This window comes from Mastigoproctus giganteus, chromosome 1 (genome assembly GCF_048544385.1).
Source record: "Mastigoproctus giganteus isolate SK-2022 chromosome 1, ASM4854438v1, whole genome shotgun sequence".
NCBI classification, from domain to species: domain Eukaryota; kingdom Metazoa; phylum Arthropoda; class Arachnida; order Uropygi; family Thelyphonidae; genus Mastigoproctus; species Mastigoproctus giganteus.
Genome location: NC_143575.1, coordinates 254,561,579 through 254,585,256, shown reverse-complemented (window position 1 = coordinate 254,585,256; position 23,678 = coordinate 254,561,579). Strand labels below are relative to the sequence as shown.

General features: G+C 34.6%; 1 protein-coding gene across 1 annotated transcript in view; it reads right to left on the bottom strand.

Moving 5' to 3' along the window:
• LOC150091794 (phospholipid-transporting ATPase IF-like) overlaps positions 1-23,678 on the bottom strand; it is a 438,958-nt gene that overhangs the window by 63,327 nt on the left and 351,953 nt on the right. Inside the window, exons 23-24 of the mRNA XM_090369752.1 lie at positions 20,852-20,979; positions 2,983-3,079 (exon numbers count right to left, since the gene is read on the bottom strand). Of these exons, the coding sequence (XP_090225878.1) occupies positions 3,040-3,079; positions 20,852-20,979 (168 nt within the window). The 3' untranslated portion in view covers positions 2,983-3,039. The remainder of the gene's footprint in view (positions 1-2,982; positions 3,080-20,851; positions 20,980-23,678) is intronic.

Below are 23,678 nucleotides of genomic sequence, written 5' to 3'. Positions count from 1 at the left end.
TGTGAAATGTCTGAATCCGGGAAAGCTATCGTCACACTCAGGCTGCTTCTGATAAGCAGCATAACCCCACCACCCCTTCTATCTACCCTATCCTTCCTAAATACGTTATACAAGCCGTACTTAAACTCACATTACCCACATCCCCCCTAACTAGCAGTTTCCCTGAACCTTTAAGGTATCCTCAATAATACTGGCAAAAACTTTTGCACCACCTTTGTTTAAGTGTATCCCGTCTCTACAAAACAAATTCCTTCTACCTACAAATGTGGGCCATGCTGATAATCAAGAAGCATGTGCTACGCACTGCTGCTCCTGTCCACTTGGCTATGGAGGCACCCTGCAGTTAGCACAAAACAATTTGTTCTCTTTCTGGAATTGGGGCTTGTCCAACCAGATGTTAATATAAAACATCAGCATTGCTGTGCCTGCCATACTTGTTTTCATAGCTAGTAATTTTCAGCTGACAAGAGTTCAACTGAGTAAAGTTATTTGTGACTTTCTGATATACCTCTTTTCACATCACTGTTGTCTCTATCATTTTACCCATTTTGGCTAGTCTATCAGACTATGTGAGAACACTCTCCGCTAGTCTCTTGCACTAACAAGTTGTTTTTTGCCACACGATTGATACTGATTGATGTTTCCTGGTTGTTCGACCTTCCTTGGTATATTCTAGATAGCATTATGTGTAAACACACTAGCAGTGTAGCAACATTCATAATATTTGCACAGTCACATCTAATGCCAGCTATCATTCCATGCTCAAAATCACTTAAGTCAACCATAACAGACATCTTTTTTTACTGTTTTAGATTTTAGAAGCCAAGAACTTGCATTCTCTTGCTGAATATTGCATATGTGCAGTATTTTACTACATGCTTTATATAGGCTGATGTGGACACCTAACAAATCTACAAATATGAGGTAAAATGAGGTAAACCTATAACTGGCCAATCAGTATGAGCCTGTCAAACCACAAAATTCCATTTTGAATGAAGCAAAATTTTAGCAATACAAACAAGTAAATGTACTCTTAATGTGTACCATCCACAGATGTCAGAAGGATGGAACCTCAAGCATGTAAAATATAAACACTGCTTCAACCCCCCCCCCCCACACCTCAAATTAATTCTTCTCTCTAGGACCTCCACTAGTGATGCATAGGCATTGCAAACATAGCTTATCTGATTTTAATATAATAGAGCATCAATAATAAAAAATAATTGGGACCGAAGCTAGTTCAGACTTCCAATTTTCGAATTTATCAAAAATACTGTTCTGGAGACTAAAAAAAAAAGTTTAGTAAGTTTAGAAATAAAAATATTAGCTTTAAAGTCTGAGGGACTGCCTAATTTTCTATTAAAATCTAGCACCTTTTCACACAACAAAGATCCACATATGAGTTCTCCTAAACTTTGTCTCTGTGAACTACAAATAAATGGCATCTTTGTGGGATGGGTCATTAGCTATTCTCATTTTTTTTGCACAATCTGAATCATGTTTTGATGCAAACTTTAAAATTTTTTCCTTGTTGTTTTCAATGTCTGTTATGGTTGACTTTCCAACCTTGTAAAATTTTGCTAACAAAGACCCGCTTTCTCCATTTGAAAGTCTGTTTAAAATCTCAATCTTCGATTCAATTGTTAAAAATTTCTGCTTCCTTTTAAAAGACAAAGAAAACTACTGTACGGTAAAATAAAATTCTGTAAAAACTCTGTTCAGAATATTTTTACTCCGTATTGTACTTGTGCGTATCGTGTTAGTTGCATTTTCTCTGTGTCGTGTTTTGTTACTGATTGATACATCTTTTTTTACTGTTTTAGATTTTACAAGCCAAAAAAAAAAAAAAAAGAAAAGAACAAAAAAGTCAATGAACAGAAATAACAGATTACAAAATGTGTTGAATAACAGATTACAAAATGTTATGTTTAGTTAGTACTGTATGTATATTAATTAACTTATGAACGTAAGCTTAAATTTATTTTTATTTTGCTAACCTGTGGATTCTTCTGCTTTTCATGTATCATTTAATTTTGTTAATTAGTAAGGGGAAAAAAAGGTATAAATTTGTGCTTTATATCTTCAATTTTATAGCCTGTGGATAATATTCCTTTGATTTTCGCTTATTAGAACTGCTGTTTAATAGAATCAAAATTCAATTCGCTTTTGCACTTACTGTAATTATTTTATGGGACCAGCATAAAAAAATAAATAAATGCTGGCTCGATCAAATTATTGACATTCAGATTTTCGATGCTCTACTGTATTCTATAATTCTTCTTTTCAACGTGCTTACTATTCCATTAGATTGTAAGAAAAATAATGAGAAAGGTGCTCTGGGGGACAGATACTATAAAGAGGAGTTAATGTTATAAGTAAAAAAGATATCAATCTGGGGAGGGGGGGGTGGGTAATAGTGAAATGCAAATAAAACAAAATAGTGATATTTGAATACTAATCTCTGGATTTGTGGGAAACAAGATGTCAGCTATGAGTATATCCATAAAAACAATCATAACCGTGATCATTCATTCCTTTTTCAAGAAATGGTGTTCAGCTGAAGAATTTAGAATTTACTTAGCAGGGTGAGGGAAGAATAGAAGGGAACGTTTGAAGTGAGTGTCCAAGATATTATTTGGCCATGTGGCCAAAATGAAGAGAATAGGGGATACTAGACAATTTTATTTGCAACCCCACTCATATACATATGAAATAAGTGCACTGGTGCAGTCGATTTGAAAACTAGTCCCATGGAGCCAATTTATACAAGTATAATGTTAATTTCAATCAAAGAAAATTTCGAACTTTTTTTTAAACGTTTCATTAAACATTTGAAAATATGATGATCCATTAAATGTCTCCTTTATTTTGTAAACACTGGAAAATATTACATGCATAAATTCATGCACAAAACAATTTCTCTGCATTTAAATTCAAGAGAAGAATTATCAGAACACTATGGTTTTCCCACAGTTTTCCCACCTTCCACTTTTGTTCATCACATCATATCACTTGCATCCAGTCACTGGCAGTTCGTGCTCAGCAAATTAAGCCCATAGCCAAGCAATGCTGTTTGAATCTGAAAAAAACAAACAATTAAGGGACTAGTCAGGAACAAAAAACTATATTATTATAGTTTCTGAATGACATGGCGTAGATACTGATTACTGGTTAAAATGAATACATTAAACCTCTATGTTATTTACAAAAATTATGCCTATTAAATGCACTGACATTCCAAAGGCATATTCTTGCTGTTTTCCTTAGGGTGCAAATCGAACCCTTTGAGAAAAAGGGAATTTAATTGCATATTATAGGCATGTTTTTGTTACCACTGAAGAGTTCTAATGTACTTATTTTAATCAGAAATCACTATATAATGTTTAAAGAGAAGCTGCAACACTGTACAGAAAAAATGTCTGTGTAGCTGCCATCAATTGAACTGATTCACTGATTTCTTCTTTCTTTTGTCAGTTGGTTTAATTAACTGATTGAGTGGTTGTTCAGAATTAGCACTGAGGCAGCTAAGGTTGTGAAGCAACAGTAATATCGGTACGTTTGCTTACTTCACTGAATGAAAAATCCAAGTTTTTAGGAGGTAAAAACATGCAACTTTAAACTAATATGGACTCTTGGCCAATGAAAACAATTAAAAATCAAACCCAGACTTTTCCACAAAGTATGGAAGTGATCACCATGCAGCTGCAAGGCAATTAATTGAGTTAAAACACACCAAATTCACTAGCTTACATAAGAGGCTGAAGGAATTTATCTAATTTGAAAACTATATACATCTCAGCATTAAATATAACCCTGCAACCTTTACTGCCTTCCAAAAATATCTATCTGAATAAAAATGAGTTGGAATTGTACAAATGTTTTTTTTTTTTTTTTTTAATTTTCTTTAAATGGAAGTAAAAATTAATTTTAGGCATGTTAGCATCACCACATCTGTCTGTTCCTCACACCTAACAACTCTACTGCCAATAAATGAATTCTCATGAGATTTTCCATTTAACACTTTCAGAAAGATCTGTCAAATTACATAAATTTCGTTAAAATCAGACAGAAAAATCTGATTTTTTTAAAAAAATACATCTTGAGTTATCTATGTACATAAATGAAAGTGTTTTGTTTTTGATATTTGGGTATTACTCAAGAAAGAAAAGGTGAATTAACACCATATTTTAGTATATGTTCTGGGAAGGTTTTAGATCTGATTCCAATACCATAACTCCTACCCCAAAGCAATAACCTCTCCCCCACAATAATCTATACACGTAAAAGTGGCAAGAGTGACTATTCCTTTAAGCTTTAAGATGTTAATGTCTCCATGAGCAAGGATCCTCATTTAATATGAGCCAATAGTGTATCATAGTAGCCCCTACTGGACTTGATTATATGCATTAAATAGTAGGGTACCCAAGAGGTACCCTACTATTTAATGCATATAATCAAGTCCATTCTAACCAAACCAACAATATCAAGCAACTCTCAGTCTCGGAAAGCACCGAGTTTCCAACTACAGTAAACTCTTCAAGTTTACTGTAGTTGGAAACAGAGATAAGAGATAGGTGGCGGCACTACAATACTACAAAAATTTCAGGACAATTCAAAATATTAATGGAACATGTTGTCAGAAGCAACTTTCAAAACATAGATCCACATATATAGTCCCAGGGACCACACATTAAAAATGCAAGATTTATGTACATATCACTGAAAAGGTTAAAGAAAAGATGGCCCTGATGAAAACTAGGCAAGGGTCTCCTAACACAAATTTGTGAATTGGGAGTCAAACTTGTCTGAGGGATCCATGCCTACAAGACTCATTGAGAGGTATTGTAGTTGTCACAGCAAGGCCTTGTCAACAATAACCCTGCAGGCTGTAGAAGCCACTGAGGTAGATGAATCAGCAACACTAGCACCATCACTGGAGCCTCTTCAGTGTTTACAGGACAAAACTAAGTGAACAATTGCATTCTTTTTCTCAAGATTTTTTTTTTTTTTTTTTTTTTTGATTTGGTAGTTGTTGGCGCATCGGCTTCTGTGGCCATATTGCACCTCCCAAGGTTTTTGCAGTACTTTGATCCAAGCCCGAGGCGGGAATCGAACCCGCGACCTTTGGGTTGCCGGGCAGGTACTTTACCCACTCGGCTAGCCCGGTCGGCCTTTTTCTCAAGATCTCAGATAATTGTGGTGATAGGTTTGTGTTGCTGTACTGTGCTGTGTTATGAGATGAGACACACGACACTCAGCATGGGCATAAAACACATGTGGCTGTCTCCAGTGTGACCTTTTGCTGATTGCTTGGTGCAGTTCAGCCAGTCACTGTAGACTTGTGACACCACAGAATAGGAGCACTTAACACCATATTGACCATTATCGAGATACTGGCACCTGCATGTCTTGGCTCCACAATCATTTCATTCATGTTCAAAGTTTTTTTTTTTTTTTTATGTGAACCCCAAACACGAGAGCTATTAGAGCCTATAGTACTTAGTACCGTGCTTGAGTTGGAGGTTGAGAAGATGAAAGAAGATATTTGTTGACATCGGACTTGAACTTCTGTAGATTGTAATTTTCAGGAAATACGTATGAAGGAAGGTTGTTACAGAAAACGACAGTTGAATGAATAAATGAGGAAGATGAAAAGTTGGTTCTGTGGGTTTGAAGTTGGACAGTAAATGGATGTTGGCTGGTGGCGGCACGTGTTCGGACTGTTTTGAAAGAGAGAGAGCGGGAATTATAAAAGCCAATTCAGAAGAACAGTGCCCATGGAAGTATCTGTAGAAAAGGCATGCAGCAGAAACAGTACTTCTATGAAACAGCAAGTGGAGAGACTGTGTTAGAGATTAATCATTAATTAACCTAACTGCCCTCTTCTGAATGGAATCAAGAAGCCTGAGAGAGGTTTTGGGGGCACCACCCCAGATATGGGAACAATATTCCATGGCAGGGCGGATTTGCGATTTATACAGAATGAGCAGCTGTTTGGAAGAAAAGTAACGCCGAGAGCAAAAGATAAAACCAAGTTTTTTAGATGCAGAGGAAGCAATATTTGTAATGTGCTTGTGCCAAGAGAGATAAGAAGTCAGGGTAATCCCCAAAAGAGACATATAATTTGCCTAGAAATCGGAGTGTCACTAAAGATAAGCATAGGAGCAGAAGAATCCTTTTTGCGAGATATAAGACAAGACTGAGTTTTAGAAGGGTTGAAATCAACTAAGTTGTCTTTGCCCCACTGGAGAATTACCTGAAGATCGGCATTTAAGGAATTGGTAGCAGATTTTCGAGAAGTTGAAGATGATTGGTTTCTGACAGGACAAGGTTTCTCAAAATGGAAAGTGGAATGCAATGTGCTATCATCGGCAAAACTATGGATAGGATTTCAAGTCAATAGAAGAAGGTCATTAATATACAAGAGGAAAAGAGTGGGGGAAAGAACTGAACCTTTGGGGACACCAGCATTAGTGGAGAAGTTAGAAGACAGAGAGCCATCTACCATCACCCTAAGTGAGCAATCAGAGAGAAAACTGGATAACCAATTACTAAAAACAGTTGGTTGGCAAACCATAAGATGGAAGCTTGTTTAGAAGACCTTTATGCCAAACACGATCAAAAGCCTTTCAGCTGTCAAGAGCAACTACTTTGTTTCACCGAACCTTTCCATTGAATAGTCTATAAATGGGTAACATAAGCCAGAATATCACCAGTGGATCGACACTGATGGAATCCATACTGGCGATCGTCGATCAGACGGAAGGTTTCTAGGTAGTTTAAGAGTTGGCGGTTAATTGATTTCTCCATTACTTTAGAAAGAGTAGAAGTTGTGTTTCACCGAACCTTTCCATTGAATAGTCTATAAATGGGTAACATAAGCCAGAATATCACCAGTGGATCGACACTGATGGAATCCATACTGGCGATCGTCGATCAGACGGAAGGTTTCTAGGTAGTTTAAGAGTTGGCGGTTAATTGATTTCTCCATTACTTTAGAAAGAGTAGAAGTAATTGCAATGGGACGATAATTGGATGGGAGGGATTTGTCACCCTTTTTTGGAACTTGCTGGATATGAGCAAATTTCCAAGCAGAAGGAAAAACACCTTTGGAATAAGAAAGTGAAAAGGGCGGCAAAGAATAGGAGTAAGTTCAGGAGCACAGGTTTTGAGAACAAGTGGAGAAATACCATCAGCACCTGGAGCTTTCTTAGCATCAAGATTCATCAAAATCCTTCTGATATCCTTTTGATGGAAGACTACAGGAGGCATTCAATGGAGCGTGTTGGGAATGGTGGGAGGTGTTTTACCAAGATCATTAATACATGAGTTGGAAGAAAAATGGGATGCTAGCAGGTTAGCTTTATCCTTGGCTGAAGTGACAACAGAACCATCTGGTTTGGACAGAGGTGGGAGCAGAGATGGGCAAAAGTTGCGGCCAATAGCTTTGGCAAGAAGCAAGTTTTCTACTCTTAGCCAGTTCAAACTCTAGTTTGGACTGATTAATAACTGCTTTATAATTGTGGCGAGCTTTGGTGCAGGCAGAAAATGAAACTGAAGAAATAGAAACAGGCCAATTACGATATGCAACATTCTTCTCTTGGACAGCCTTAGCACATTTATTGGAAAACCAAGGTTTAGATAAAGGACGAGATTTTAAAGTGGAGTGTGGGATAAAGGATTCCAAGAATAATTTCACTGACACAATCTGAGCAAACGCTGACATCAGAAGTTTTGAAACAGTAATCCGACCAAGGAAAAGAAGAAAAGAAGTCTCGCAGGTCATCCCATTTTGCATTCTTGTAAGGCCAAACAACATGAATTTGGGAATAGCCATGAGATAAAGGTTCCATTGGAGAACAGACAATCACCAAGTTGTTATCTGAAGTGCCTAAAGGACCTCTCACTTCGACCGTGTACTTAGAAGGGTTGTTCGTGAGAAAAAGATCAAGCGTATTGGCTGTATGATTAGGATTGTCCGGTATCCTTGTAGGTAAATGAATAATCTGTGCTAGGTTAGTAATTGCAAAAGCCTCAGCACCTCGACCTGCTGGGTCGGTGTGACTAGAAAATGGAAGCCAGCTGGAGTTGTGAACATTAAAATCACCAAGGAAAATTACCTCACTGTTAGGAAAGTTGGTCTGGAGAAAGTCAAGTTGCAAAAACAGGATGTCAAAGAGCCCCAAATGATTAGTGGAGTTGGGAGAACGGTAGAGACAACAGATGAATTTGACACAATGAGGTAGAGAGATTTTAAGCCAGAGAAGATCAAAGAGAGGAGATTCCAAATTGCCAAGTCTCTGACAGGTAATATCAGAACGGACATATGCACAAGTACCACCTTTGAGGCGAAAGGAATCATACAGCGAATAATTTGGGCATCTGAGATGAGCAGTAGTTGAATCAACCGACAACTGAGATTCTGTCAGAAAAAGTTCATGGGGTTTGGCAGACTGCAAGTGGAAATGGACATCATTGAGATTAGAATTGAGACCACGTATATTTGTGAAATGAATTAGGAAGTGCTTGGGAGGTTTAGATCTTTTCGCAGATAAGCTGGCTCTATTACTTTGACAATTCATGGTGTATTCAATAGTAAGAAAAAGTGGGTGGGACATGTTGTATGAGTAATGAAATTTTTGGATATGGCATACACGTGGTAAGAATATACCCAGATCCTTGACATAATGTGGCCTCGACAATGCTCCCCGCATACACACTACTCGGACTCCCTCCAGTCACTATCTGGCAGAGTAGAGGTAGCAAGATTATACACTAGCTGACCCAGAAGCCTCCTAGACAGTTACCAATAGGTTCGGTCCGGTGTACTAACTAGTGGCCAGCCTGTGAACACGGTTTTAGAGCTGTACCTTAGAAATGTAAGGAATATTGGATCTCTCCACGACGTTCATCATAACCTCAAAATCATCAATCATACTGCATAATGGAAGAGATAGGGAAGGGTTGACTGGAACTTATCTCTAGAGACTAAACATGGGTTCCACCACTTCAAGCCTCCAATAAGCAAAGTGGTGGTATTTCACTGGTTGATGAGAGTCATCTACCACCTAGTACGGCCTTGTAACATAGAGGGGCAGCGTTTTTCCATGTGGTGTGGGCACCACACCTCAAGTTAGAAAGGTCTAAACGTCGACAGTAGTATAGAAAATGGGAATTCTAGCAATCTTTTAGAAACAGAAAAAAACAAAAGCTCTAAAAACACTCCCATTTTTTTTAAAATCATTCATTTTCTTAAAATAATCTACAAAAATCAAAAAATTAAAATTATTTCATTTTTTTAAATTTTTTAAAATAATATAGGTTTAGGCAAAAATGACTAAAAGATCTCCCTTTCTAATAATTTTTTTTTTCTGCTCCAAAATCAATTATATGAGCTTCACTTTTTCCCACTTTTTCCTTTCCTTTATAAATGTTTTATTTTTATTTTATTGTAATCTTCAATAATTTGTGTTATTTTGCAGTTGAAGCTATATGCTAAAAAGACTTTAAATTCATTTATGTGAACAATTACTTTATCTCCCTTTTCTGTTTTTATTATTTACAATTTTTTAATTGGATAACGTACATTAAAATGTAATAAGTCATGTAATTTTTTGCCTGGAATAGACTGGAATTGCCCAATGTTTTGTACTTGTTTTATTAGTTCCATTTATAAAAACACAATTTTTTCAAATAATTCTTCAATTATTTGAAAAAAATATTTGAAAAAATTGTCTTTTTATAAAAGAAATAACATTCTGCAAAAAATATGTGAGCAAGAAAAAAATTAAAGTGAATTCAACACATCTCACCCATATTATAGAAATTGTAATAAAGCATATCAAAAAGAATGTTATAAATCTAAAACATCACTCAAAAACAGAGGTTGTTTCATGTGAATGTGAAACAGAAGTATAAAAAATTATTTGGAGAAACATAGAAATACAGAATTACATGTAAGAAGTCTTATGGAACTTAAAGAAAAAAAAGTATACAAAAAATGTGAAAAGGAAAAATGTAAAAAGAAATGTAAAAAGCTTATTTCAGAATTTTCAAAATATCCAATATCCAAGATATGATATTTATCAAACCTCATTAACAAATATACTTATGTCATAGATTGTGAATGCGAAATGAAAGTTCGTAAATTAAGTATATATAATCACAGAAAATCAGAACGACATAGAACAAATCTTCTAAAAAAATGTGAGAAAAATGAATTAATTTTGAAAATATATCAGAAAATCGCTGAACTTTTTGCACTTGTTTTATCCATAAAAAGTTGAAAAAATGAAGTAATTAAAGTGATTTTTATTTAAAATTTTTTTTCTAATAAATGAGAGAAAATGTACTCTGTGTTAAGTCAAATGACTGTTACAGACTTAAAAGATATTTGTAAATACTACAAATATATAGGATATACAAATTTAAATAGAGAAAATTTAATTCATTTTATAATATGAAAAACAGAGTTCAATATATTCTTGAAAATAAAAGTATTAGTGAATTGAAAAAAAATTTTAATCACAAAAAATTGTGATGAAAATCAACTTTGTGGCTATACAAGAATAAGAAAGAGAATATTAATTCAGTTTATAATGAATGAAATTGAAAAAAAAAAAAAAAAAAAAAAATGAAAAACATGATAGAAGAGAAAGACAAATATTTGCTAGAATATTTGGTACACTTGATGCTAATGAATTATTTCCTAAAAGAAAAATAAGAACGAGTTTTACACAATGCATAAAATGTGAAACATTATAACCCTGATAAAAGTGATGAATACAATAAAAATTTTACTCAAAGCTTCAATAATTTTAATGAAATTCAAGAAATGGAATCAGATTATGAGGGTAGATTAAAAACTTATTTTTATAAAATAAATAAAGTGTACAGTTAGTGCAATTGCATCATTTCTGTACATAGCCAACTACTTAAGTAGTTATGAACTGGCATCACTAAGTATATCTCATATTGTGAATACCTTCTCAACGAGTTCTGTTGTGAATACCTTCACAGCACTATTCTGTAATCTAAAATAAATATATTATTATTAAAGAAATAAAAGCAATTTCAAAGCAAATAAGTTTTCAAATTAATATTAACTTAAAAGTTGAAAATTGTAAACAAGATGAATGTGATGTACTAAAAATCATAGAATTCTACCGGGAACTAACTTAGATGACTATTATAATTTACTTTTGAATGAAATGCAAAAGAAAATGACACAAGTAACATTTCATGATTCTGGCTGGATTAGTTATATGCAGTGTTGAATATTTATATCTTGATATTAATATATATATAATCCTTTAAGAGGAAGATCTTATATTGATTTACCTCAAACTCTTAAAAGTAAAAAAGCTATTGTTAATGTGAAAAATCAAGATAAGCAATGTTTCAAATGGAGTGTATGAGTGTATTAGCTGCTTTACTTCAAGTTAAAAATCATCCTGAATTTCACATTATAAAAAATATGAAAATGCATTAAATTTTAAAAATATTATTTTTCCTGTTTCACTAGATCGTGGGCGGGCAACCTCCAGCCTGTGAATGTGCGTAATCCAGCCCATGGTTGTTTTCAAAATATATATAATAAATGGCCTGTCAAAGAATATATATCAAGAAATTATGTTTATTGTAATTTTTTTATTATATTTGCTGTTATTAACTTGTTTTTAACATTTTTATTGCATGACATCTATGAATTATTTGAATTTGTGCCATATGTCACGACTCGAGTAAGCAACAGTAAGCAAGCATAGCTTCTAGCAACTCTGGTAAGCAGGCACAGACTTGCATGCAGTCAGTAGTGGTTCCTGTAATCCTGGCTCTGCAGAATGTGATTGCTGTGCAAGTATATTGTGCATTTCAACAGCAGTGAATAATTGACTGATAAAAGTAAATAATTTGGAGATAACTTAACATTTAATTTTTACGAAGTTATTCGTTGAAACCTATCGCAATGCATAATTAAAAATCTAAGACGATTAAAGTTTTATAAAATCTTTAAATTTGATTAATTTTCAATTTAATTTTTTTTTTTCTATTGAATATGTTTATTAAAGGTTATATTTTTTTTTTATTAGGATGGCTATACAATATAAACAGAGAAAGGTATATTTGGTGCACCTTTGCACCTTAACCTGCACCTTTTAAGAAAAGTGGGCAAAATGACTATTTTGTGATAGAGAGAAATAATAAACCAACATGTTTAATTTATTTAAACGTGATTTCAGTTAACACAGAACATAACGTCAAAAGACACTATACAGCTTAAACATGTTAATTATGAAAAGTTTATGGGACAAGAAAGGATTATAAAAATCAAAAATTTAAAAAAAAAAATTTAAAACAACAAAAAAAACAGAAGACATTTTTAAAAAAATACACAAGAATCAGAAGCTGCAGTGAAAGTAAGCTACATAATTACATCAAAAAGTGCAAAAAGTACCAAGTTTTTTGGATGGCGAATTTGTTAAAGACTGTAGGGTAGCTGCAGTAGAAACAATATGCCCCAAAAATAAAAAGAAATTGGAAAACATAAGCTTATCACAATGAACAGTAAAAAGACGAAATGATGAAATGTCAGCCAATGTAAAACAGCCCTTAGAAACAAAAAATTGCTGATTTTGATCAGCAATTTTCATCATTGGCTTGTGATGAAAGCACTGATTTGACAGATACAACTTAACTATCTATTTTTATCACAGGAATAGATAGAAATTTGAATGTAACAGAAGAAATGTTATTACTTACTCAACTTAAACCAGTGACAACAGGCAAAGGCATATTTAATAAGATAAAAGAAGTTATGCTAGAATACAAACTTGAATACAGTAACTTAATCAGAATATCCACTGATGGCACCAGATCTATGGTAGGGAAGAACTAGGGTGCTTTGGCAAATTTGAAAAAGGATATGAGCGAAAGTTTATATGCTGAAAAATGTATTTTGCATTGCATAATTCATCAAGGAAGTCTATGTTCCAAGATAGTTAATATTGAAAATGTGATGAACATCATTGTAAATGCACCAACAAAATTAAATCTAAATCCCCACTTGGTCACCGTGAATTTATGAAACTCCTGAAAGATATTGAGGTGCCTCCGTAGCCAGGTGGGCAGGAGCAGCAGTGCATAGCACACACATTTCTTGATTAGACCAAGGTTCGAGGCCGTGACCACCAAATATGGAGGATGCGGAAAGGTCAGGGAATGACCACCGCATATCTCTAGAGCAATATGGCCTTAGTTGCTAATGCTCCTAAAAACCAAATAACAAAAACAAACAAACAAAAGACGTCGAATTTAAGTACTGGTAACCCTTGTATAATACATAGTTAGGTTCTTATAAAATCTTGTGTAGTGTGAAACCATGTTATGCAGGACTAAAAACCAGTACAAAAAGATGGGTCATGTTCCAAAAGCTTAAAAAAAAATACCATTTTTTAAATAACTATTTGAAACTTAATTTTTATTAAAAATAATAATAATTGAACAAAAGTCTTAAAAGCTGTGATACATGTGTCAGATAACGTACATTCATTTCATTTTCTCCCTCTTCATTGCTGCTCAGCACAATCAAACGAGAATGTTTTCTCTGTTGCAGAACAACTTCACCTCCTGAACTTACTTCTGCAGCATCTAGATTTCGTGTATCTTCTGCTCTCTTTAAAAATTAGTAATCTAGGTTTGTTTGCTTTTCCTTGATAGATCTTTGTAAAATTATAAGTTTCAGCTTTTTATTTGCTTTCCAATATACCAGTAATGCATTTTTATTTACACCCTTCATTGCATGAAGATTACAGGAGCTATATGGGACTAGCATAGGTTTTATCTTGTAATCTCCTGATGCTTTACTGAATATAATATATTCCGATGCCTTAAAACCTGGTACAGTTTTCTCTTTTTTTGAAATATACATTCTGTTGGGCATTTTTTTCCACCAAAAGACCTGTCTCGTTGGCATTGAAAACTTGATGTGGTATGTACAGTGGCGGACAAAAAAACTGCATCACCTTAAAAGAAGTAACATTTGTAGTGAAACGTATAAGACACTGTTTGATTACAGTATTTTGTTTGTCACAAACTGAAATTAAAGCAAAGGTATTGCATCAGATAATGTTTCTATTGCATCAGACAGTAATTGCAAGGTATTGCATCAGCTGTTTCTATAAATATGGCATTGGAAGGGCATACATGGTCATTAGTATACTATTTTGCAGAGGTGTAAGCATGGCTCCATATGTTCAGTTGACATGAAGAAAAAAAAGTGCAGTTGTTGCTCTATCCCACGAAGGGCTTTCTATGGGTGCTATCACTAATAAAATAGGCTCCCACCAGTCAACAGTATCCCAAGGGCTGAAATTAAAGCACGAAACCGGTAATGTGAAGAGAAAACCTGGATTAGGAAAACCTGGACTGACTACACCTTCCCAAGATCGATATTAGTTTTAAATACAAAGTTTTATTGTAATTGCCATATTAGTGCTCCTGATCTAAAACTGGACTTTGAGGTGGTGTTGAAACAAGTGCACCAACTATCCAAAGATGGCTTTCGGAATGTGGTCTGCATGCCTATCGGTCTAAGAAGAAGCCTTTGTTGATCCAACAAATGAGGAAGAAGCAACTTGCTTGGGCTAAAACGCATGTTTCATGGACAAAAGAACAATGGGACACCATCATATTTTCTGACAAATCGAAATTCAACCTGCATGGCTTGGATGGGAAGCGATATGTCAGAAGTCAAAAATCGGAGGCATGCCATCCTGACTGAATAACACCAACTGTAAAGTTCCCCGCCAGTCAGATGGTCTGGGGATACATAACAAGCAAAGGGGTGGGGTGAATAAAGATTATTAACGGAACGGTGAATGCAGAAACCTACATTGCTATCTTAGAGGAGTGCCTGAAACCCGTTATTAGGGATCACCACACAGACATTCAAAACTGCATTTTTCAACAGGACTCAGCACCTTGTCACACAGCAAAATTGGTAAGTTTTATGCTATTTAGGTTTAATGATGAGTTTGTCTTCTTGTCTCACAAGGCTTAAAACATACTTACATCAATGTTTTCCCTTGTTTTTCTCCCTTAAGGTGCAGTCATACCTTATAAATGCTGGCATTACAGTGTTGGACTGGCCTGGTACATAATGTCATCTAAAATTGCTCACAAGAAGCCAATAAGTAAGATTCAGCTGCAGGAGAGCATTGTAAGGGTGTGGTACCATGAAATTGGGCAACCATATATCCAGAAGTTGATTAACTCTATGCCAGATCGTTGCAAGACTGTAATTGCAGCTTGAGGAAGAATAACAAAATATTGAGGACTTATTTTTCTGATTTTCAGTACATAGTACTATTACGTTAAATTCTCATTTCAGTTTGTACACGTAAATGCAATAAAATGTATGTTTGGTTGTCATGATTGCCATTTGCATGATTTCTCATATTTCCATTAATTACACATTTTATCCTTTGGGAAGGTATTTACGGCAATTAGGTATATCAGGTGGAGTCTTTTTATTGGATTTCATTCACAGAGCTATATATTCCATCTAACAAATGCATTTAGGACATTTCTGCAACCCACAATGCAGCGCAAAACACATTATTTGCAAAATTCACAAGTAATGCAGTTTTTTTGTCTGCCACTGTATCTGTGCTCTTCAATCATTTTTTGAAATTCCTCTGGATACTTCTTGGCAGCTTCATTATCAGCCAATGCACTTTCCCCTTGAATTCTTATGTTATTTAATAGAAGCAGTTTTTAAATTGTTCAAACAAACTTTTACTGGCAAACAAACTCTGGGTTAATAGAAGATTCTCCATTTTCTTTTAAATGGTTATAAATTTTTAGTGCCTTTTGTTTAATTACACTGGCATCTAATGGGATTAATTTTTTACTGCTATCGTAGATCCAAATAACTGAGTGCTTTTTCCATTTTCTCAATTATGGGCACTCGGGGATGAGCTGTCATATTTGTGGAAACGAAAGATCTTGCAATTTTCTTCATGGTCTGGATTGCTGCTTCATTTAAATTTTTACCTTTTGCAATGTATGATACCTTTCTCCCTTTTTTAAGATGATCCAAAATTTGTATCTTTGATTCTAGAGAAATAAATTTTATTTTGAGTGGTGCTTTTTACTTTCCTTAAGCATAAATTGAGGGATGGAATTTAATTCACAACAAATAAATTATTCCAATACAGTTCTTAAAAACAAAGTTTAGTAATACATACGGAAAAATTTATAAACAATCCAATAAAAGCCAAAATAATCTTACAAAAACCTTAAAAGTCAATGTTTTATGGTCTCAAACAAGCACAACTTCAATAGTGTAGAACCTAACACAGGAATTTCCCAACAATTTTTTTGCATAATAACTAGCGAGTCAACAGTGGGGATTCACAAAAAAAAAAAAAATGGATATGTTGAAAAATTACATCGAATATAATAGAAGGGTTTCGCCACACAAAAGCCCAAAAATACCATGTTATGCAAGGTTTGCCAAATTCTCTAACGGTGTTAGAGCAAAGCCATGTTATATAATTACAGCATTGTGTGAGGATTGCCACAGTTTATCTATCATGTTAGAGTGAAACCATGGGGGAGTTGCCTGTATTCTGAATTGACTTATTATTGTGCAATTCGATGGTTGTTAAAGGGAGAAATGTTAAAAAGATTTAATGAAGTGAAAGAGGAAATCAATCTGTTCATGGATCTCAAAGGAAACCCCATTTCTGAGCTAAGTGATGAAGAGTGGATCTGTGATTTGGGATTTTTAGTGGATATCACTATTCATTTGAATTAAATTCAAAAAGAAAACTGAATAATAAAAAAACTATATGGAGCTATACACACATTCAAAAAGAAATTGCTACTGTGGAAAAACCAATTTAATAATAATAATTTCTTCAACTTCCCTATGTTTAGCAGTTCATACAAGAATAAGAATGGAACTGTAGTGGAATAACTGGTGGAATCAAGAAGTACACATAAAGCTGCAGCTGCACCAGATTTTGAAAAGTACTCAACAGGTTACTGACTGTACATCTTATTCAAGAGCACGAGTGCAATTTAATTGGGTGAAATCAAGAGTAATAACAGCACACATGAGTGCCCAACTTCAAAAAGGGAAAATCCCATAGCTTTCCTAGTCAGTTGGACCCAGCTCAGTGGTCAGACCATATTGACAGATTCAATATGCAAGTAGGACAACTAAACCCTCTTTTATGTCTTGACCATTAATTACAACAACAAGACATCTTACATTCCATCACCATCTTTACACACCAGCTGATATCAACAATAAACTCGCTTCCAGTGACAGCAACCGTGGGGGCCGAAAAAAGTGCCACAATTCATGGTAAAATGCCTCAGTCTGTTCATCCTCCAACTGCTCAGGTCAATCTTCAATGGAATTCTCACCACAAGAATCTTTCCTAAAGCCTGGAACAGCTACCTTGTTAGACTACATTCAAAAGTTCGAAACCCCACTCTACCTAAGCCTCTCAACACTCCTAAAAATCCTGGAAAATTATGGTGCCCACCTTAATGAATCAGAGTTTTGGAGATAAGCTGCCACAGATCCACTATGCCATCAGAGACCGATCCCCAGTGAAGAACCTCCTTGCAATTATACATATTATATTGTCTGCTTCTGAACGGCATGAGGCACTTGCAATCACGTACCTGGATATTGAAGCTGCCTTTGATGCCATCAACATGTCGGCAGCCCTCCGCTTACTGGAAGCCCACTATTAATCCAAGGTAATATACTCTGGTTCATAGCAGCACTCCTCCATGATAGGGTATTACAGATTGATGCTTGTGGACAATCACACACAAAGGCGATCTCTGCTGGTGTTCCACAAGGAGGAGGAGGAGTCCTATCTGGCTTATTATTTACGGCCAAACCATACCTTTTGTCTGCAAAAATGAGAAAATCGTCACATATGCAGATAATATAAAAATTCTATTGCCTATTGCTTCCAATAATGCTCTTCAGTCTACAGCATGTATCAATAATAGTCTCATCAACGTTGCCTCTAACCTCAAACAGTATGGACTCTCAATCAACCTAGAAAAAACAAAACTAATGGTGTTTTCTTTTAAACCAATCCCTACAATAATAGCCCCAACAATCAATGGAATTGTCATATCTGCCACTCCTACCCATACAGATTTGGGAATAGTATTTGACCCAAAACTTCGCTTCTATGCCCATGCAGAGAAGCTCATGTCCAGAGCAGCCTCTCTTCAATGGGCAGGTTAACAACAATTAATTTATGTTAAGGAGCCTCATATAATTAAGAAATTGAATAATTTATTCAATAATATATTCTCCACTCCTCTATGCTGCTGAAGTGTGGGTATCAGCAGCTACTAAAATGAAGAAGCCAATCCTTGCTGCAGAATTTTGGCTCCTTAAATAGGCTAACCAGAAAGCTTGTCTCCCACCACAGGACAGAACTACAGCCTTAACAACTTCACTGGGGGATGCAATGACTGCCTGATATCACTGAAATACGACAACTGATAGCTACAGTTAAAATTATCACAGGTCAAATCTCAATACCATGCATTTGGGATTCGTGTTACTGGCGAATACCCAAGCCAGAACTTTAGTCAACTCCGATGCTCTGCTCGAAGCATTGGAGGCTTCATATCTCAGACAACTTCCACCAAAACCAAATGCTACTGGAAGTACAGCACCTCAATGCCGACTTGCATAAGTTTTGAAGCAATACAACCTATAGGAAAGAAGTCTTAGCAGCTTGCTCCAATTCCAGAAGCCAACAAGAACAAGTTCGTACACCATCCACACCATCTGCCAAACTATCCTGTGCTACTACAAAATTCGTTTGACAGAAAAGTACTATTCATGTATATTAGACATTTTTATCGTGAATAAAACTGTATGTGATGTAGCTTGTAAATATAGTTAATACTGCGTGATATGAGGAATCGTAATAGCACGTTACATTTTTCAGTTTGTAATTTTTACATCATTGTGCACATAACTAATTATCTACTCTGATGTGAGTCCCTGCCCCTTGGCAGTGATGGGACAATTCCAACTTCACTTACGTCTATGTTCATTGTATTCATTTAGCTGCAATAAAGATTTTCTCTCTCTCTCTCTCTCTAATATATTTGAAAGATAAAAATTTATCAATATTTTGAAAAGTTTGCATCAAGAGTTTGAAGAAAGATTTTGCCAATAAAGAGACATTCTTTGGAATATTTTCATCGGCATTCAATATTCCTTGATATTAACAATTCTGGATAAATATCAAATGGAAATACAAGAAAAAAACAGAATTGAAAATGAAATTTTTGGAATTATCTAAACACAAATTTTATACAAATTTTAACCAAGAATTTCCATAGGTGATAGATAATGCAAAATATTTGCCATTATTTTCAACAATTTCATTGAACAATTTTTTTCAAAATGACATTTATAAAATCCAAGAACAAGCCTCGAATTTCTGACATAAATTTAGAAAATATTCTGTGCATTGCTACGACAAATATCGATCCAGATATTGATTCAGTGATAAAAAAATAAACGGTATCAAATCTCTCATGAAATATTATAAAAATAAAATATTGCGATTTTTGTTACTGGAGAATTGTATTTGTATTTTGTTACTATTATTGTATTTGTATTTTGTTACTATTATTGTATTTTTTAAATTTTATCTTGAATTTGTATTTTGTTTTTCTTATTAATAAAATTAATTATATGTATGAGTTCGTGTAAATATTACAATAAATAACATAAAACTGTTTATGATAATTTTTTCACATTATAACATTTTACTAATCCTGAAAACTGTGAAAAGCTACAAAAAATTTGGCTAGCATGTACCTCACAGACATTTATTTGGCCCGGCATTTAAAAATGATGATATTCCTAAGTTTGAAGAGCAAAACAATATTTCTATTAATGTTTATCATTACTAAAAAAGTTCAATTTTCCCTTCACGGATAACAGAAAATAAATTAGATAAGCAGGTGAATCTATTCTATATGTTGAAACTGACAATACTATTAAAGAATGTTATTGTTGGATAAAAATATATGTCAAGATTAGTATGTTCACAGGCAAATAATCACAGAAAAAAACATGTGTTGTTGTGGAAGTTGATAGTTTAAATAAATTCAAGGAAGAATAAGGCAAACTATTGTGGTGGTGGGGGGGGGAATGAATAGGTGAAATGGGAGGTGTTTTTTTTTTTTGCTGATGCTATATAAAGCTTGCTTTCTTGCATCATTTGTTGCTGCTAATGTTAATTAATTTTTATGTTAATTAATTAGCTAATGTTAATTAACTAACTAATATGAAGAATGACAAGGGAGGTGTATTGTCACTAGCAAAAGAAAGAAGAACCAGGGGACACAAATGCAAAATTTTAGGGAGTAACAGAAGGCAGATCACTGGAGCAAAATGCCTAGTTGAGGTTGGTAAAGTTTAAAGTGGAATTAAATAGGGCTTTTTTGGCAACAGGGAATGCATGAATGATAGAAAATTTTCCTTATTTTAATTTTTAGCAGAAGGAAAACAAATATTAATCACTATAATACTAATACTGTACAGTTTAATTAATTAAGTTTTAGCAAACAGTTTTATGGGCTATAAGCATCAGTCAGAAGTTCATAATTTGCAAATATATCAGAAATGGTCAGCTCTGATTTACAGCAAAGTGAATCAATCAGTCAGTCTATAATCTATCAGTAGCCAATTTATTCCACCATTTCTCTTCTAGAAGTTTTAAGAATTCATTATAAAATATACATGAGTATAGATTATATAAATATAAATTTATTTTATTACCTATATAATTCAGGCCTATTATAAAGAACATCTGGAGGCATATGCTGTTCTGATATTCCAAATATCAGAATAGGAAGAGAGGTAAAGAAGATATTGTAGAACATCAAATATAGACCAAAATATAAAGACTAAGGGGAGAGAGAGAGAGAGAGAAAAAAAAAAAAAAAAAAAAAAGGATTTATGTGAATTAAACATAATAAAACAAACATCTCTAAAAGAAACAAAAATCAAAACTAGGTACTTGTTAACTAAGCATTACAATAATCACTGTCAAAATAGTATCTTTCACACAACTGAATTGTGACTTCTTCATAAAAATAATAAGCTAGATTGGTCATGCAAGATTTGCCCTTCAAAAACCCATGCTGTGATCCATTAAGGATGCCATTTTATATTGAGATGATCTTGTATCATATGTTTAACCACATAGCCAACACTGAAGTCAAACTCACTGGTCCACAGTTGCCCATCTCATCTCATCTCTTGACTCTGCATTGTGGGATACAGAGACATTAGTGCTTCTCCAGTCTAGGGGGAATAGAGAAGCACTAATGTCTGCTGGAGTCTAGTGATTAGGCTCTAGCAGACAGCAACTAGAGATCATTAGACTCCAGGAACACTAATGCTAGTGGAGTGCAATGATGATCTCATTAATATCTCCAGTAGGCTAATGATGTAGCCTTTTTTTAGTATTACAGGATGTACAAGGAAGGTACATCCTGTAATACACAAGGATGTACAGATTATCTTCCCTCAACAGTTTTTCTAATAGCCACTTCTCAGTGATCACTACGTCACTTATTATAGCAGCATGACTTTGTTTAGAAGTGTAGTATGAAGAGTGTTCACTCTTCCCCCATGGTCAAAATGGCTTTTTAACTAATTGATGCAAGAAATACCCATTCAACTTCTACTGAACTTTCTATGATTTTTCCGTTTTTAACAAAAAAGAAAAGCCTCGTCCAGTGCAAGTAACATGCGATAATATATATGTATGGGATGGGGGTGTTAAGTGCTAAAGCAACTGAGACTATGAGACAGTATATTGTCTATATTAGAATTGGTGGCTCATTTACCTGTTTGCTGAACGAAAAACCTGAGCTTCTAGAGGATAAAACTACACAACTCTTGCCTGTGACAGACTAACTCAGCAACACTGTGAAAAAATTTTGCCTAAAAATTCTTCACATCACTGATATGATTTGAATCCAGAGATTACACATATTGAAGGCAAAGATAAGACAGAAGGTAAAGCAAGTGTAGTAGATATTTAAAGTTGTTTTTTCAATTGAACTGAGAAGTTGAAATGATTAGTACTTTGAAGCAAGGTCAGACATTTGAATACAAGGTCTAGTCAAAAAATATCCAATACTACTTTAGAGTGACACAATAGGTATACTTATAAGATGGGTGGCAATCTTCTCTGAAACAGTGTTCTTCTGAGTTGGCATTGGCACACTTAGTGCAATCATTTTCCCACTCTTGAAAGCAGTACTGGAAATCCTAATTTGAAATCAGCTAAAGCTGAACTATTGTATTACTCTTAACTGTTTGTATTCCATAAAATTGGTGTCCTTTCAGGGTTTTTTCAGAAAAAAAAAAAAGTCACATGGAGCCATGTTAGGTGAACAATGGGAATTTCTGGACTTGAATGATTCTGCATTTTCCTAAAAATTCAACAAATAGCAATGAATGTGACAACACATTATCAAAAAATTAAAGTAGGAGTGTGTTATAAGCCTAATGACTGTAATGAGTACAACAAACAATTGTACAGAGAAATAGAATGAGCCAGTAAATCAGATTGTGTTATAATGGGGGATTTCAACTTGCCAGTTATGGAATGGAACTTGTGGATTGGTCACTCGCACACTAGCAAGACTTCTGTGGATTTATTGGATGATTGTTTTCTGCAGCAGCTTCTTTAAGAGGCAACCAAAGAGGGTAATACTCTTGATCTGGTTGTCAGCAGTGATTATTCCTGCATTAAGAATTTGCAGATAAAGGAACTGCTAGGTGGCAGTGATCACAGTGTACTGATGTGGGATTTACTTAAAGATATAGTTATGATCAGGGGTAAAGAGAAGGCTTTTTGCTTCCATAAAGGTGACTACAGTGGTCTCAGACTGTTTTTAAATTCTGTACAGTGGGACCAACTGATGATGTTACCAATAGCAAATTGTAAGTAGGAAGAATTCGAGGAATTAATTGTGGAAGCTACTAGGCTTTTAATGCCGATTAAGAAATATTGTTCAAGGTTTAGGCCTAAACGGATGTCAGATGAACTAATGAGACTCATGGCAGAGAAGAAAAATGCATGGGATGCATATAAATTATCAAGCGACGACATAGAAGCTTATGGCAGATATAAGCTAGTCTGTAATCAAGTCACAAAGATCAGGCAAGAGAAGGCAGCTTACGAGAAATCCTTGGCAAGGATTTCTTTACTTATATAAACTCTAAAAGGAAGGATATGAATTGGTCTACTTGAAATCGAAGGTTTGATTGTTGATGATACTACTCAGATAGCTGATAATCTGAATGAGTATATTGCATCTACATTCACACATGAAGAGTTATTCAGGGAGGAAAATGCCAAAAGTTTATACACTGTAACAGGGTGCTTAATGAATTTATAATAACTGGAAGCAAAGTGGAGGAGAAATTGTTGAAATTAAACATAAGACAGGCACCTGGGGTGGATGGGATCAATCCAGTTATATTAAAGGAGGTGGCATAGGAACTAAGCAAGTCCTTAGCCATAATTATGGCAGCATCCATGGACTCAGGGGAAGTACCCATGGACTGAAGATGTGCAAATGTATCC